General features: G+C 35.1%; 1 protein-coding gene across 3 annotated transcripts in view; it reads left to right on the top strand.

Moving 5' to 3' along the window:
• Positions 1-19,275, top strand: part of LOC118201253 (pre-piRNA 3'-exonuclease trimmer-like) — a 189,055-nt gene that overhangs the window by 106,798 nt on the left and 62,982 nt on the right. For all 3 annotated transcript variants that reach the window (XM_085817201.1, XM_085817203.1, XM_085817202.1), the window contains one exon: positions 141-230. In XM_085817201.1, the coding sequence (XP_085673327.1) occupies positions 141-230 (90 nt within the window). The remainder of the gene's footprint in view (positions 1-140; positions 231-19,275) is intronic.

Below are 19,275 nucleotides of genomic sequence, written 5' to 3' on the forward strand. Positions count from 1 at the left end.
TATGTATTGAACATAGATGTTGAAGAAGTCTTATCTAAACTGTAGAATTGAATTTCTTTAAATCTCATTATTGCATTATATTGAAATTTTGACTGCATTTTAAGTATGCTTACTTTTAGAATTAATGACTTTTATTCCAGAATTTGGATGGTGAAGATCCTATACCTAATGTGCCTGAATTTTTGCATGTTCGAGTAAAAAATAAAGAACTTGTTTTAACTCATTATGAAGTAAGTATATAATAATATCTGAGTGTTTTCCTATGTATGTTTTAAATGTAGTAAAACAATGAATATTAAAAAATTTAATAAATTAAAGTATAACTGTGTCATTGAGAATAAATTATTTTAAAATAATTATAGACTATGCCTATAAAATCCATCATTCAAACATTCAAACATCTTTTAAGTAGTCATTCAAACATCTTTTAAGTAAAGCTAACTAGGATTGCGAAGGGGCAATATTTATATATGTTATGTTATGTAGAAGAGAGAGGGGGCACCTAATATTTACCCTAAGTAGGTATTAGCTCCTCACACTAACTAGAAACGATATTTACTTATATAGCAAAAATGCATTGTTGAATAGAACTAAAAACTGTGATCACTAATGGCAAAATCGTGAAGCTAGCAGTATTGTCTTAGAAGCTTTGAGAGATTAGGGTGTTTTTGATTTTAGCTTTGAGAGATTATGCTTGTCTTTGATGTTAGTTTTGAGAGATTAAGATGTCTTTGCTGGTAGCTTTAAGAGATTAAGATTTCTTTGATGTCTTAGAAGCTTTAACTTCTCTGCATAAGTATAAAAATGTTAATGTTGCAGAACCTAATTTCTGTGACATTAGTTTTGGTTTTGGATCATGGATAAAACATGGATGTTTGTAAATGTAGTGTACTTGTGGAATGGGGCTATTTAAAATGAAGATTATAAAAATTGTGGAATCAATAATGCATATAGATGATTGTAAATAATAGTTTATCTCAATTAAGTTTCTGTCAACTGTATATATGGGAATATAATGCCATCAAATGGCAGTACTTCCGAAGATAAAACAGGCCCTGATTTGTGCTATATATCAACTATTATCAGACATTCTTATTAGGCATATAATCAAGAGGTAATGGCAAGTTTTTAGGAAAATGATTAGTGTGAGATGGTATTGCTCTATGGAGAATTTGAATGAAACACTCAAGAAACCACATGACTATATGCTGTGCAGTTTTCTTGAATATACTGAGCATTAAACTTAGTCATATATGAATTTAACTTTTGTGTTAAATGAGATTTTCAATTCTCCCCCCTCACATTCATATCTTTATCTGTCTCCTTTATAAATTAATTGGTGATTTTAATTGGCATCTTGTATATTTAATTTGATGTGTGATAAATTTAAATTGATCAAGTTAAGCCAAGGAATTGTTTTTAAAATGAAAACTCTTAACTTTTTTATTTTTATATCTATAACTTTCAACTTTAAATATTCATATCTTGTAATTTTTAAATTATGGTCTTGTTTATACAGTGTCTTTGAGACAATGTCTTGTTTATATAGTGCCTCTTTTTGATTGCATATGTGTGTAGCATGACTATTTTATCATGCGTTAGATATAAAAAGTTAACTTTCAATAGCTGAAAAGGCAGCATTGGAGTACTTTTACTCTTTAAATAATGACTTATAAATATCTTTTCTTGTGATACATTAATATCTTCTTAAGTATTTTTATTACAAACACAGAAAAATAAATTAGTACAGAATTATGCTTTAAATTAGTGTACTATAATTAAATTTTGAGATCATACCTCCAGCCCCTATACTGTAAAAGGTTTTTCTGGACCTTTAACATCTTTGCATATTTACAAATATAAAAATGCTACAGAGTCTGATTCCTATGCCGTTAATTTTGGTTTTTTATCATGGATAAAGCATGGGTGTTTGTGACTGTAGTGTGCTTGTGGATTGGGGCTATTTAAAACTTGTCATCTGGTAAAGTCTATCTAGAGGTTATTGAATGTTAATATTAAAATATTCTTTACAGAACTTCTAAACTTTGATTAAAAAATAAATAAAATAAAAATACTCTGCAAATTAAAGAATTCTTTAATTATTTTTAAACGATCTAAATTTGTAAATGCTTTATTATTATGAACCGAAGCTCAGTAGTTTTAAGATTAGATATTTCTAAGGTCATTTCTGCAGCAATTATAAAATATATTCAATGGCACAAAATTATTGCTGCGCTTATTTCTGCATCTAACGAAATACATTTGATATGTGTACGGTTCTAACAATTAATTTTCATGTAAACTGTGTGCGGTGTACTTCAAGATTTTTATGTATCCCTTTAATTTTTAACTGAAATGCTCTAGAAGTGCAAAAGCAAAATCTATTCGCAGGAAAACTACTGTCCTGCAGATTCAGTAAGATGGAAATGATAATTATATAAAAACTTCGTTTATGATCGGTTAGAAAAAAATCCGAAATATTCAAGAAGTTTATCATGGTGTTCAGTATGACCACTATCATTTGAATTACTATTTAATGAAATTCAATTTTGTTGCAGGTATTTTAAAAATTGTTTCATTCATAATTCTTAATTATTATTTTGAAATTAAGTAAAATAGCAAGCGTAACACATATGGCAAGTCAAGTCACTGGATTTTGATCATTTAATTCAATCTTATACTTTAAATACAGAAACTACAGTCAATATTAGTGAGTAGATAAAGCCATAAAAGATGCTGATAACAATAAAAAAATATTTTGCAAACTGAACCATAGCGTACATTGTAATTTAGATCAATCGTAATTCATTTTTCACGGGAATGGGTATATAAAAGGTTTTGTGCAATGCAATTTTTTTTTAAATTAAAAAAAGCATTCGAATGGAGTGAGAAAAATCTCTCAAAACAAATAACTTAAAGTGTAACATATAAATTAAATATAATTATTAATTTTTTCTATGCAATTTTTACGTAGTAAAGGTGTTAAAAGCATTTTTCTAAGGGAGAGAATTGACTTTTCTTCGTTTATATTTTGTAGAAGCAATGTTTTTCAGAATACATGAACTTGCTTAAATTTTCATTAAAACTTTCATGAGATTTTCATTATAAAAAAAAATCGCTAGCTGTAAGGCCGTTTCATAGTTTTCCTCTCATGTATAATGTAAATTCGAGTGCTTTGCTGTAATCTGGTAAACAAAGAAAAACAAATAATATGAGATACTCCCGAGTTTTGATCCCATATCTTGCTGGAGCGCTAGTGATATCCAAAAGAGGTATCCCGAGGTATATTTATTTGGTAATAAGTGTTTTTAGAAAAGCAATATGTGTAACATCCTCCTCGGTGGAATTACTTCGATGTTGGGCATACTAGTGTTAGCCTGATGACTAAAGCCAGTTCGCTTCAGATTGGAGAAAAAATTACCAAAAATGTGATAGCATCCTATTGGTCATCGAATAATTGACAATATAATATAGTTCAAATATAAAAGTTGATTCTAGTTTCTTGTAGCATTCCAGATTCATCTCTTTTAGTAATTTTTATAAAATTATCGGATGTAGCAAATTTCCACAATTACTTGTTATGATATTAAGAAATTTTAAACTTCGGATTTACACTTCGCATTCGTTATGTGATTTTTGTAACGCTTTTATGTTATGACAGTTTTTTACTGACTTAATAGCGAACAGTTTATTCACATAAGAACATATGAAGTCTCTTCAACCAAAGCATCTTTTAAGTAATGTTACTGAATTGTCATAATTCTAGTCGTTCAAGAAAATTCCTGAAACGGTAGTCAAAGCATTTCCCGCTAAGATTTTAAATAACTCAATTTCCAATCCGCACATGATATTTTCAGGTCACCAACTACGTTGTGAAAATTCGTAAAATTAGAAATTTTATTTCAACTGTTGAACAGCAATTTTCAATTATCACCTTTTAGCGGATCGTCTGTAACATAAATAAGGCAGTCACAAACAGAAATAGCACCAGTACAAATAAACAAAGATCATTTTAAATCTTTAAGGCCTGCACAGGATACGCTCTCGTTATTCCTACCCTTAGGAGAGTAAACATTCTATTGGACCGCCAAAAGGTGGTTATGCCCACGTATAAGACTAAGCCCTCCAGCGGCCGAACGCTAAATTCTCTGAATAGTGGTAGTTCGGTCCGAGGTTCGAATCCAGGCGAACGGGCAGGCTGCATGGGCGTTTTCGTGTTTTTCCCCATGTGGAACGTATGAATACTAGCCAATTTCCCTTACAAAGTCCTCAACAAAGGCATAGCCCTCGAGTGCTTTGCCGTAATCAAAAAAACCAAATCGTATAGGATTTTAATAGGCAAAATGATAAGTATTTATGTTACTCTCTGTTAGGGAGTAGATAAGGGAAACACATATGCAGCGAGCCTATTCAGTCACCTGGAAACAACTTCCAGATTTTCACAGCTTTCGCCGCCAGCATTAGCCATTCAGCTTTGATTACTCTGTATTAGGAAAAAATTCCGTTTGCGGGAATCAAGGGGGCAGATAGTCATGGTATGGTTCTCTTCAAACTACCATAAGACATATACAAACCGCAATATGAAATATACCATAGAACGCATATTTTGAATAGTTCTGCCTCTTCCGCGTCATATATAATCCAGATTACTGAGCCTTTGAACTTCTAATGAATATTTTAATAGTTTGAAATGCAGCTTCGAAAGCACGGCTTCTGCGAAACCTAAGAAAAAAATCTGTTCTATCCCTTAGTTAAATTACTTTTAATACCCTTAATATACACTCTATGAAGTGGCCTCTTTATTATGTTAGATTGCTTCCTATAAGTAATTAAATAATTTTTTTATTAGTACAAAGGGGCTTTGTCTCTGAAGGACTATTGTTTTCGTTTTGCGATTTTGCGTTGATTCACTATAAATGCCCGTTTCACTTTTCAAACTGTTGCCACCAAATGTTAGAGTCTTGCATTATATTTGAAGAAATTAATCAATGAAAAATCTGCATAAATGTATGTATATTTCTCGCATTGTGATATAACAACGGTACATAGAGCCATCGAATTTTGAATGACGTAATCCTCCTACGAATATGGGCATGTGGAAGACCAAATTTGGAATTTGTTTTATTATCGATTTCATATTTTGTAAAATTTTAACGAATTTTTGAGTATTTTAACTCAACGATTTAAAAGCGAGTAATGGCAACACTCTACGGCGGGGGGAAAAAGCCTTTTATATCTTGCGGGCGCGGAAATGTATATCGGAAATTCTAAAGATAGGCTCATTTTAAAATTATTTTGCGACATTGCTGTTGAACTGAATTTTATGGTTTAAGTGCAAAGAACATGATATTTAATAAATAAAAGTAACACACAAAACGTTAAAAAACGCCCCTTTGAACCTAATTTAAAATCTAAAACCTTTAAGATTTATTTTTTTTTTTTTTTTCCTCCCACATTAAACTTCTACGTACCACTTCCCATGGAAAGCAAATACCGGTTATCTTCTATATTATGAATGTTCAGTTAGTTCAGTTTGCATAACCATTCTTTTCTGTTGCTTTCAGTATCTTTATAGCTTTAACTACTCACTAATATTAACTGTAGTTCCTAGATTTAAAGCCGAAACATCATGTAGGTAATCATAATATAGCGATTTTCCATACGTGCTAGGTTTGCTATTTCATCACATTTTTAAATGGCAAGAATTTGTAACGCATATAAATACAATTACCATGTTAAAAATATAGAATTTGAAAGTTCTGACGTTATCTTTTTTTTTTTTTTCCTTTTCTAATAACATTAAGAAAATAATAAATAAAAAGATTTATTTATAAATCAATTTATTTTAGTTTAAATGTTGTGAATTAAAAAAAAATCAAAATTACTCCTACATTTTGGCCGGTTTTTTAAATTTAAAAATGTAATCAAAATTACATTTCTAAGTTTAAAAAAAAAAAGGTCTTTCTATTTCAAGTTTAAAATTACAATTCAGTTTTCAAACTCTGTAAGGTACATATTAATTGTATTATTTAATGTCCCCCTTTTTTGCGAATTGAGAAAATGCAGATTGTCAGCTCCATCGAAGGAACAAGTGCTGTTAATTTTAATAAGCCAAGTATAGTAAGTGATTGCCAAATAACGAAAAAGGCGCTGACTGAACGAAGGGAACATTGCGAAGTCTTGGCGGAAATTGGAAGATGTTTATTTGCATCTGTTTCGTTAAGTAGGAATGCATTTTCTGCTGAAATAAAACTATTTTTCATTTGATTGATCAAACTATGGCTAGAATAGAAGAACAATTTTTGAGAGGCCATCAACTCTAACTTCCTTCACATTTGATAAATAAAAACTAGATTATTAGGAAATATGGTATAATTTTGGAGCTTCCTGAAAATAAGGCAATAGGCCTGAGCCTTATGGACCGATGCGGAAAAATTCAGGCTTGATCATTCCGAAGGGACGTGTTTTCATATAAGACTCTTAAAACAAAACCACAGAAATCATAATGCTTTTTGTAATTATCGACAATCATTTATAGGACAAAGGCAGATTTGATTGGGCCCATCGTCTTATAAAATGGAAATCCGGCTTCGCCTAAAATTGTTATTTTCTTCCAAAAACACACCAATTTTTCATTTTCTCAAATACCATGCGCAAAGAATTTTCATATAGATGCGTTTCTCTGTTGATATATTTTGATACATTAACTGGATCAGTAATGCAAGAATGTAATACTACATTCCTCCCTTGCATGCTTTCGCGGTATAAGTGGTAGTATTCCCGTTCAGCAACTGGAAAATCAGTGGCTCAAATCTCGGTGAAGACTGTTGATTTTTTACGTTTCCCACAGCGATAAGCCTGAAATTAATTGTTTCTATAGTGGTATTCGAAGAATGATAATTCATCACTACCTGAATTTGATCAGCTGGGTCTCGTACCTCTTCCAGGTCGCCTTTTTAAATAGGAGAGAATGTAACGATTTTTCGCATTTGTCCATGTGCGCTCTCGTGGTGTAAAAGATTAGCATGTCCAGCTGGCGAACGAAAAATACGAAGTTTGAATTCTAGCAAGATTTACGTTCCCCCCCCCCCCCATTGATAAGCCGAACAAGTCTCTTCAGATGGAAGAAACTTCAAAACAATCTCTTCATCGCAGAAAATAGCTGCATAGCATGGCATGGCATGGCAGATTAGTTTTCAAATAGAGTTCTCTAACAACTCGCTTACAAACAATGGAACAATTTTCGTGTGGAACTATTTCGTAAAAATTCAACTATCTAGCCAAGTACAAGACAGAGTCAGAGTCGTAAGGAACGGGAATTTTAATTTTAGAATTGTTTCTTAAACTTTTAGACTTGTGTACAACGAAAGCCTTTAATCTAAAAGTCCTAGAAGCATTTGCACAGTACATTATTGTTACTGTCTGTTTAAATTGCTAATAAATAACTGGATTTTTTTTTTTTTTTTCTGTTGCATTGCTAATACTCGTACTTTAATTAGAAGTTGTTTTTGAAAGGTCGTCGAGATTGAAATCGGCATCTCGTTGTAATGATAATGGGATAAAGGCATAATTTTTCCTTCCATCCCCTAAGCAGTCACCAAATTTTTCAGCCAAAAAAAAAAAATTCTGCAGCTGAAATTTTGAAGCCTGCGATCAAACTCAATGAGCGCAAAGAAGATTCACTCAACGAGCGCAAAATGTATACTGCGGGAAAAAAAAGAAGAGAAAAAAAAAGAGAATGGATAGTTCTATATTTCCCGTTCTACTTGGCCAGTAGACGAAATTCAAATTCCGTTTTTCATGTCTCAAAATCGCGATTTAGGATACACACTCTTTTGCAAAAAAATCGAAGCACCATGAAGGAAGTGGTTGTTTATGATGAAACTCAATGTGTATATAGCTCATACACAGATAATAAAATGATTAAAACATCAAGGTCATAGTACCTGTTCACGGCTCACAATCACCCATTGAGTGTTCAAATTAGTAATTAATCGAACCGCCCCTGGCGGCAATACATGCTTGAATTCTTCGAGGCAAGGAGTGGTAGAGGTTCCTAATGTCATTCTGCGACATATTCTGCCAGAGATTCATCAGTTGTCGCTCCAGATCTGCGATATTTTGTGGTTCCCGAATCTAGCGGCTTACCATGCCCCAGACATGCTCGATTGGTGAAAAATCTGGTGACCTTGCTGGCCAAGGAAGTGTATTAACCGCATGGAGACAGTCCAGAGATATGCGAGCAGTATGTGGCCTGCCATTATCTTGTTGGAAAATGGCCCCAGAATGACGTGCCATGAAGGGTAATGCAACCGGCCGCAGGATGGTATCAACATATCTTTGAGCTGTTAAAGATGTACGGAGGATAACTAAGATGACCGTTGTCATAGGCTGTATGCCTGTATTATTGGCTGTATGCCTTTGTAAAATAAAGGCTGATTGGGACTGCTGGCCCCGTCGTCTCCAGACACGAACACGGTGGTCATCTGCTTCAAGAGTGAAGCGGGATTCATCGCTGAACACTCTACGATGCCAATCTGATGGCAGCCATGATGATCGGCTGCGACACCACTCCAGACGACTCCGCCGATGTTGTGGGGTCAAAGGCAAAAGTCTTAAGGGCCTCTGTAAGCTTCACCCCGCCTCAGACAAGCGCCGTGAGATGGTGGACGGTACCACGGGAAGTGTAGATGTGGCTGTAGTGCATTGAATAGTTGACGATGATACCGTTGGGGCGGTTCGGGCCTGGCGAACAATCATCCTATCTTATCGTATCTCGCATTTGTGCTCCTTGGCCTTCCAGAGCCTTCATTTCGCCGGCAGTTTCCTTGTAGCAACTATTACTGTCAACATCTTTGCACAGGAGTGTCTATAAGCTGCAGGTGGCGGCCTATTGCTCGGGATGACCACCCAGCTTCACGCAACTCTACAATGCGACCACGTTCGAACTCGTTTAGTTGTCTGTAAGTTCTACGATATCTTTGTAATGACATCTTTAGTTGCTTCTTTACGGAATTACAATAGCAAAAAAAAAAAAAAAAAAAAAAAAAAAAAAAAAAAAAAAACATCAGCTTGAAATTCAGGTATTATGCTGGACGCTAAACGTTGTTAAGGAATATTCTTTGATATCGCCAAGAGATGGCGTTAGGAGTCCATCTATTGGCTTACTTGACCTTTCCCCTTCTGAACACGTGACTTGAAAAAATATTCTTCTTCTTGAAGGTAGAATTTCGATGCACTACGCAATAGAATTCGATTGAGATTTTAGCTGGAACTATTCAGTTCTTGCCTTTTGAGCCTTAAATATTCGATTCAGGCATTTTACCCAACATTGTATATATGTAAATATTAAGCTTAATTAAATTTTATGGAAAACCCTCCAGGCCATGCATCTCGTCTTTTGGATTATGAGTGATTCGACTTTGATCTAGACCTTTCGTTACATAATGGTGCATCGGCTCCAGAAAAGAATCTGATTAATTTGAAAATTTGTGTTTTTCGCCTTTTGGATTAGCTTTGTAAGCGAAGACTTCTCACGGTAAGTCTCCTTTGATAATTTATTAAAATGGAACAGAAGACACTAATTAAGGATCGAGCACATATACGTGCTTCTGTAACTCAAATTATTAAAAATGTAGATGAGTATTTAAAAGAAGAAAATCAAGAAGAGTTAGAAAATTGTTTGGAATTGTTAAATAGTAAAGAAACGGAACTACATGATTTAAATGAAAAAATACAAAATTTGATTGAAGATGAATCAAAATTAGATTCAGATATTAACACTTCTATGGAATATAACGATAAAACAATAATAGCGAAGTCTAAAATCAACCGTTATTTAAGGAAATACAATACTCAAAATATCAACACGAATTTAAATAATTCATCTACAGAAGTTGAAACCAAAAGACAGATTGAAGGCAATGTGAAATTGCCCAAACTGTTAATTCACAAATTTTCCGGAGATTATAACGATTGGATGAATTTTTGGAATTCATTCAAGGTCACTATTCATGACAATGTTATCCTTTCGAAGATCGAAAAATTTAATTACTTGAGAACTTATTTATGTGGAAACGCAGCATCAGCCATAGCAGGTCTCTCAATCTCAGAGGCTAATTATGACTCTGCTATAGACATTCTTAAAAATAGATTCGGTCAAAGTGACCTTATTATCAATACACACATTTCTAATCTCTTAAATTTAAATCCCGTTCAAAGTTCAAGTGAAGTGACAAAATTGCGAAAACTTTATGATACAATTAACGTTCAAGTCAGAAGCCTTTTAGCATTCGGTGTGAAACCAGAAACATATTCCAACATGTTTATTCCAATTTTGATAAAAATTGTCCCGAACGATATAACTTTAGAATTTCATCGTACAAATACTGAAAATCCTTCAACCTATGATTTAAACAAATTTCTAGACTTTCACCGATTAGAAATAGAATCGCGAGAAAAGATTAATTCGTTATCCTTTCCACGCAAGTCAAACCCGGAAATGAAAGATATTAACAGATATCCACCGACGCCGAAACATAAACAAACGTCACTACACATGAATTTATGGCAGCCGCGTCATCAAATCGAAACTGCATTTTTTGTTTTCAAAACCATGACTCAGAGTCCTGTTTATGCCTTACAGTTAATGAGAAGAGAGATATTTTAAAAAAACAAGCGCGTTGTTTCCTTTGCCTGCCCCTAAACACAAAATCTCACAGTGCCGGCAACGCCAAACTAAAGTTTGTAAAATTTGCAAAGGTAAACATTCAGAAGCCATATGTTTTAAATCCAGTTCGATAGTTAAAAATACACCAAGTGCTAAAAAGGATAGTATATCAATTTCGAAAAATGATACACAAACTAAGGAACAGAAAGAAGAAATTGTTTCGGCCGTTTCACATAATGCAAATAATACAATTCTTTTACAGACTTGTACGATAAAAGTTAAAACAGCTAAGGAAAAGGTGTTTGCCAGACTTCTCTTGGATAGTGGAAGTATGAAAAGTTTTTGTGCTCGCGAGTTAGCGGACAGGTTAAACCTCGAAGTCATAAGAAAAGAAAAATTGACTGTCTACACTTTTGGGAATACTTCTCCCATCCGAAAAAATTATGACGTAGTTAAATTAACTTTAGAACATAGAAGTTCTCCCGATTCTAGAATAGAAGTTGAATTATTAGTAACTGATCATATATCAGGTACAGATATTCCACCTCCTAAATCAGAAGAAATTAAGCAAAACAGACAATTAAAAAATTTGATGCTCGCAGATTTTCCCGATTGTAAAAAACCCATTGCCATTCTAATTGGTGCAGATTATTATTACAACATAGTAATGGGACACGTTAAATGCTTAAGCAAAAATCTTGTTGCAGTGGAAACTATTTTCGGCTGGTGCCTACATGGACGAAAAGGTGATGAGGATGTCTCTTTAGCTTCCAGTGTAGTTGTAGGGGAAGATTTGATTTCCAAACAAATAACAAAGTTTTGGGACTTGGAAAACTCAGGACTTATTGATAAGAGGGAAAACTTCGATTCAACTGAAAATGAAGTCGTCGAATATTTCGAATCAAATATAACATATGAAAATTCTCGCTATAAAGTTAGATTGCCTTGGAAACATGACACATCAAATCTAAATAATAATAGGGAAATCGCAGAACAAAGATTTCATCGACTTAGAAAACGATTTAAAAAAGATCCTAATCTATTTTCCGAATACAGGAACGTATTAAGAGATCAGTTAAAACAAAATATTATCGAACCAGTTTCAGAAATTTCAAATGAAGAGGATGTCGTGTTTTACTTGCCACATAGGGAAGTTATACGCGAGGATCGAGCTACAAGTAAATTACGTATTGTTTATGATGCATCATCGCATGCCCCAGGATCCATTTCTTTAAATGACTGTCTACATGTTGGGCCAAATTTATACCCTGAAATATTCGAAATATTGTTAAGATTTCGGTATAATCTAATAGCCTTCACCGCAGATATAAAACAAGCCTTTTTACAGATTCTCATACATGAAAAAGATCGAGACTCAACCAGGTTTCTGTTTTCCGATTTCCCTAATGATGAAACCATTTCTCCTGACATATATAGGTTCACTAGAGTTTTATTCGGAATAAATAGTAGTCCATTTCTATTAGCCGCTACCATTAAACATCATCTGAAAAATTATAATAAACTTTATCCTACAACGGTTAACTTTTTGAATGAGAACGTATATGTAGATGATGTGATTGGAAGCCAACCAACGATCAATGAAGCATTAACTACGAGTCTAGAATCGGTCCAAATATTTAAGGAGGCAAGCATGCAGCTTCACAAATGGCATAGTAACTCGAGACAATTACATGATTTGTGGGTAAAAAAGGGTATCGTTCCAGATGAAAATCCTGAAGATTTTAATAAAGAAAATTTCCCATTTAAAGTCTTAGGTATGGCATGGGATAATTCAAAGGACTTACTATATTTTGATGTTCGGAACTTATTGTCTTTCACATCTAAACCAATAGAAACAAAACGATTTCTTCTACAAGTGTTGGGTCGGATATTCGATCCGATTGGAATTTTAGGACCTTTCACTGTTAGAATAAAGTGCTTAATACAGAAGATTTGGTTGTCACAAATAGATTGGGATGAACCGTTACCTGAAGATTTGTCCTCTGAATGGAGAAAGTGGTGTGAAGAGCTACCTCAAATAGCTGATTCTCCATCTCTCGTTACCTTTTCATGCACTCGAACATTAACGTCGAAAATCTCGAACTACATTGCTTTTCAGATGCAAGTGTCAAAGCCTATGGTACAGTCGCATATTTACGTTTCACGACAGAAAATAAAGAAATCAAAACGGCCTTTGTCTCTTCTAAAAATAGGGTAGCCCCACTAAAATCCCTTACTTTACCGAGGTTAGAATTAATGGGGGCATTGTTATCAGTTAAGTTAGTCAGCAATATTCTGAAAGCACTGAAATTGAGAATTCTGTGCTATTTTTGGACAGACTCAACAATTACTTATTTTTGGATCCAGAAACAACCTGAAGCCTTCAAACCCTTTGTCAGGAATCGTGTCGAAGAAATACAAAAATTGAGTTCATCTCAAGATTGGCATTATTGCCCAGGTGTCGACAACCCTGCAGATCTCGTATCTCGGGGAACGAAGATTTCCAAGTTAATAAATGAGACCATTTGGACGCAAGGTCCCCAATGGCTTCAACTCCCTCACGAACTTTGGCCAAGATTAGATATTAAAGAAGCAATAGATGAAAACAAGCTGGAATACCGAAAGAGATCCGGTGATATACATCAACTTGAATGTACAATCGAAAAATGTGCAGATGATCTTTTCGACATATCAAAATCTGCTTGCACAACACGTTTCATTAGAAAATTAAGAAAAACTAGCGATATTCAAGGAACTCTCACAGCTGAAGAGTTACAAGAAGCAGAAAATTTCTGGATAAGATCAGAGCAAAAGAAGTTTTTTGCCGAAGAATATAAATCCCTGAAAGAAGGTAATTCAGTTGGAAAAAATTCTCCTTTGTATAATTTTCTTCCTTACATTGATGAAAAGGAAATCATGAGGTTGAGAGGAAGACTGGAATTTTCTGACTTCTCACTAGATAATAAACATCCAATAATCTTACCTAAAAATTCTCGACTAACGATTCTGATTGTATGCAAAGAACATGAGAAGATAATGCATGGAGGAATTGCTACAACTTTAGCTAAAGTCAGATCACGCTTCTGGATTCCTAAAGGACGACAGTTAGTCAAAAAAGCATTAAAAGGTTGTATAATTTGCCAAAAATACTTAGCTAAACCAGCAGACCAGATGACAGCACCCTTACCAAAGGATAGAATCCAAGAATCGCCTCCATTTGCAGTCTGTGGAATTGATTTCGCCGGACCAGTTTACGTAAAGAATTCTAAAGACATTCGAAAATCCTATATTGTTTTGTTCGTTTATGCAGTAACCCGAGCTGTACACTTAGAACTTGTATCAGATATGTCAACAGAATCCTTTTTACTTGCATTTCGCAGATTTTTGAGCAGAAGAGGAAACCGTGTAATCATCTACTCTGACAACGCCAAGACCTTTAAGAGGACAAAGAAAGAACTTGAGAATTTTTCAAAAGTTTTAAAAGATGACAAATTCAAGAATTTCATTGCCAAAGAAAGAATCCATTGGAAATTTATAATCGAACGAGCCCCATGGTGGGGAGGGTTTTATGAGAGACTTGTTAGATCTGTTAAAGAATGTTTAAGAAAAATCGTAGGAAAAGCATTGTTGACTTTCGAAGAAATGTCTACACTACTTGTCGAAGTGGAGTCAGTTCTTAATTCACGACCTCTAAGTTACGTTTACAACGACAATGACGAGCCGCAACCGTTGACTCCAATGCACTTCTTAAACATTGGACAAACTGATTTGAAGTATCCTTTGACCTTTGCTAGAATCATCGGTAGCGAAACGACAAGAGAAACGCTGTTAAAAAGAAAGTGTTATCAAGAATTGCTGTTAAAACAGTTGTGGTGGAAATGGAAGCAACAATATTTATTAGATCTTAGAACTGCCCATTTCTTGAAGAATCCGCAACTTCAACCAGAACGAAAAGTAGGAGATGTTGTTTTAATCGAAGGAGATAATAAAAACAAACTCTTATGGAAACTTGGTAGAATCATAAAAATTATTCCTGGACGTGATGGTAAAGTCCGATCATTCGAATTAAAAACTGGTAATGGGACTTTAAAACGTACTGTTCAACATCTATATCCTCTTGAACTTTAGATATTTTGAACTTTAACGATTTAGTTATACTTTTTTTCCTTTTTTGTCTATTAATGATTAAATTGAATATCGTTAGTTAAGTTTGTTCAGTTAAGTGGAAAATATTTTAAAATTTAGTTCATTTATTAGTTATAACATTTATTATTTGATACATGAAGTGTATAACCTGTATTGGAATTGAAGGGTTTGACTAATTAGTATTTTTAAATATTTTTATATAATAGTGATTTATGTACTTGATTGTATGTATAACTGAGTTAGATGAACTCTTGTCAGAGTTCAGGTGGGGAGTGTGTTAAGGAATATTCTTTGATATCGCCAAGAGATGGCGTTAGGAGTCCATCTATTGGCTTACTTGACCTTTCCCCTTCTGAACACGTGACTTGAAAAAATATTCTTCTTGAAGGTAGAATTTCGATGCACTACGCAATAGAATTCGATTGAGATTTTAGCTGGAACTATTCAGTTCTTGCCTTTTGAGCCTTAAATATTCGATTCAGGCATTTTACCCAACATTGTATATATGTAAATATTAAGCTTAATTAAAATTTATGGAAAACCCTCCAGGCCATGCATCTCGTGTTTTGGATTATGAGTGATTCGACTTTGATCTAGAACTTTCGTTACAACGTGCACATATTGTAGCTCCAAGAAGTTCCAATCGAGCTATTGTTGTCTTTTTCCTTCCGCTGGGTGCAACTCTCGCTTTAGCTTGCACCAAATGAACTTGAACCGAATCTCTTGTTTGTACTCGAACAAAAGCCACAGCTGAATATGCAAGTTTGCTCGCATCACTGAAGAAATGAAGTGAGATATTTTCAATCTCACGATCACAGTTTAACCATCTTGGTATTCTCATTCTTTCCAGACACTGCAAATCATTTAACCATTTACAAAATTGTGATTTTGAATTTGAATCAACTTCTTGGTCCCAAGATAACTTAACTTACCATAGGTGCTGAAGTAAAAGTTTCGGGACAAGAGTTACGGGGCAAGCTATTTCTAAAGGGTCGAATATTTTGTGTGTAGTAGCTAAAATCTCTCTTTTAGACAAAATTTCTGGTAGATTGTAGGTGATGTTAGTAATATTAAGGCAAAGGTAATCTCCACATCGTTCCCAAATCATTCCTACTACATTTGTGGTACTAGAAGAATTATCTGTTGGATCACTATATTCCCAACCACGTAATTCTAGCTTTCTTGTAGCTAAAGTATCTGAAGCAACTTGTATGAATTGTTGCAATTCTAAATCATTTTTCACACTCGCTAAACAATTATCTACATAAAAGCTCTTCTTCAGTTTCTCAATAATATCCACTTTATACTTTGGGTTTCCATTTAGTTGTTTCAAAGTGGATTCTAGAAGATGGTGAATTACAGAAACTAGCAAGAAAGGGCTACTTGTAACTCCAAATACTACCCTACAATGCCTGTAATACTTCCGTTTTCCATCAGTTCTATACCATAAGAATCTTAGATAGTCTTTATCCTTAGGGTTGAGACTTATTTGTAAGAATGATTTTCGTATATCTGCAGAAACTCTTATTCTGTTCATTCGGAATCTATGAAGAATTGAAGGAATCAGTTCGATAAGGTTCTGACCTTTTTCTAGACAATCATTGAGACTAGGAGATCCTTTTTGTTTGGCCGAGGCATCAAACACTGGCCTGATTCGTGTAGTACTGTTTTCTTTTGCTACGTGTCGATGTGGTAGATAATGGCATGTTACATCAATTTCGCTTTTTGGTACTTCTTCTATGATGCCTTCTTGTTCCCATTCACTAAAAACTTCTCCATAAGCATCATAAAGTTTCTCAGCTTTTAGTCGTTTTACTGTAGAAGCTAATCTCTTTACAGCTAAGTCATAGTTATCTTTTAACGGTAGATGGTTATCAAGCCATGGCAAGCTGACTTGAAAACGCCCCTCTTCGTTCACCTTTACAGTAGACAAGAAATGATCTCTTGCATCTTCTTGAAGTTCCAGTTTACTTTTCTTCTCTGATGGATCTAGAATTCCAAGTGAATCTAGAGACCATAGATCGGATATCAATATTTCCTTATTCAACATGGATGTGACAAGCAGTGCGGAATTGTCCGAGATCTCACGAATACCATTTTTCCCGAAAAGAGTCCAACCAAATTTTGTTTCTATAGCAGCAAGGCCTGAAGTAAGCAATTTAAATCTTCCGGTCATCAACTTCTCTGAAATGTCAGCGCCAATAAGTATTTCTATTGGTCCATTACTATCGTCGCATACGGATACATTGTTCTCTTTAAGCTCTTGAATCCACTCGCCATTAGCAACTGGTGGTATACTTCCACAAATAATATCTTGGCTAAGAGCTTTGAAGTTACAATGATAAGTTCCATCCGTTTTTAACAAAAACACTGTATAAACATCGTGGTTTATGACATCAGTACATGACCCGCCAAATAATGAATGGCTCAATCTTTCTTTAGATGTACTCTCAAATTTCATTTCATCTGCAGTGCTTTTTAAAATATAAGATCTCTGTGAAGCTGAATCGATAATAGCACGGGCCTGGCGCTTTCTATCTCGCCCTTTCAATGTAACCGTTAAAGTTTGCAAAAACACATTTGTTGTTCTCGCCAAATTGGCGAGGGTTTCATCTCGTTCAGGTACTGCATCCGTATTTTCATTCTTATTCGTGCTAACAGGAACTGGAGATTTTGATTCAGCTTGGATATTTCTACATAAAAGTATGTGGTGTTTCTTCCCACAAATCACACACGATGTTCGTTTTTTACATTTAGCTATTACATGTTTTCTGTCTAAACATAAAAAACAACTGCGACTATTTAGGACTGCTTTTTGCCTTTCCTCAGATGTCATCTTTCTTGCTTTAACGCAATCACCAGATGCATGATTTCTAGCACAAAAAATACATCCAGTTGAATTTTGTTCAGATGTTGCTATTAGAGTAGAAGCAGAAGGTGTTTTGGAAAATTCTCCACGGTTTTTGAAACCAAAGTGTTTAGCATTCCCAGGCTTAGGTGTCTGATATTTAGTAAAGCACTGAGTAGCTATAGATACTCTCTCTTCACCTTCAATTTCATCGAGCAAAAATGAAAGCAAACCATCTAAATCCATGCGATGTGTTGACACATTTTTCTCTTTTTGCTCACTACTTTCAGATTCTCTCTGACTGCGATTAATAACTCGGAATCTTTGCCATGCTCTTAATGTATCATCCGGCAATGACGATTCGACTAGAGGATATAACATCGCCGCATATTTATCTCTAGCAACACCCAGAACTTCTAACGCTCTTAGTTTCGATTATAAGTTATCATAGAGTTTTCGTAATGAAAATTCCTGCTGAGAGTTTTTTAATACGAGGGCCATCCAGGAAGTAGATTACGTTTCCGTCTGTGTCCGCTAGTGGCGGGGCTAGCGCGGCCATCTTGGGGTCAGAGCGTTGCGCAGCTCAGTCTGCATCTAGCCGTGCTAGTGAGAGGTTCGTGCTGTGCTCCGTTCAGATACTGTGACGGTTTGAAATGTCTGCGTTAATTGAAAATCCTGCGAGGTGCGCTCAGTAATAAGGTTTCTGACTGCAAAAAACTGTAAACCGATAGAAATCTATCGGCAGCTTCGTGAAGTGTATGGGGACAACATTATCACTGAAGGTGGAGTGCGTCAGTGGGTCATAAGATTTCAAAATGGCCGAACCAATGTTCACGACGAAGATCGAAGTGGGAGACCCAGCATAGTGACCGCCGAACTTCTCGAAAAAGTCGATGCTAAAGTCCGTGAAAATCGAAATTTCACAATAACGGAACTTTCTTTGAGTTTTCCACAAATTTCGCGAAGTTTGTTGCACGAAATCATCAGCGAAAAGCTTGGTTACCACAAGTTTTGTGCAAGATGGATTCCAAAAATCTTGACAGAGGACCACAAAAATCAGCGAATGGCTGCAGCGTTGAACTTTTTGGACGCTTACCATAAGGATGGTGACTCTTTACTCGATCGCATCGTTACTGGTGACGAAACATGGGTGAAACATGTGAACTGTGAAACGAAATTGCAATCAATGCAGTGGGGGCACACAAGTTCTCCCCAAAAACCCAAGAAATGCATGCAAACAATGTCGGCAAGGAAGATGATGGCGACTGTTTTTTGGGACAGAAAAGGTGTAATTTTGGTGGACTTCCTGGAAAGAGGCACTACAATAAACTCTCAAAGGTATTGCCAAACTCTCCAAAAACTCAGAAGAGCAATTCAAAACAAGCGCAGAGGAATGTTGAGCTCTAAGATCTTGTTGATTCACGACAACGCCCGGCCCCACACGGCAAATGTCACTCGTAAAGTTCTTGAATCTTTTAAGTGGCAGTTGTTTCCTCATCCGCCGTACAGTCCCGACCTGGCACCGAGCGACTTCCACCTATTCCCAGCAATGAAGAAGTGGCTGGCTATGCAGCGTTTTGATGACGACGCACAGCTGCAAGAAGAGGTAACG

The sequence above is a fragment of the Stegodyphus dumicola genome, chromosome 5 (assembly GCF_044657685.1).
Source record: "Stegodyphus dumicola isolate Sdum_Otavi_A_Nest chromosome 5, ASM4465768v1".
NCBI classification, from domain to species: domain Eukaryota; kingdom Metazoa; phylum Arthropoda; class Arachnida; order Araneae; family Eresidae; genus Stegodyphus; species Stegodyphus dumicola.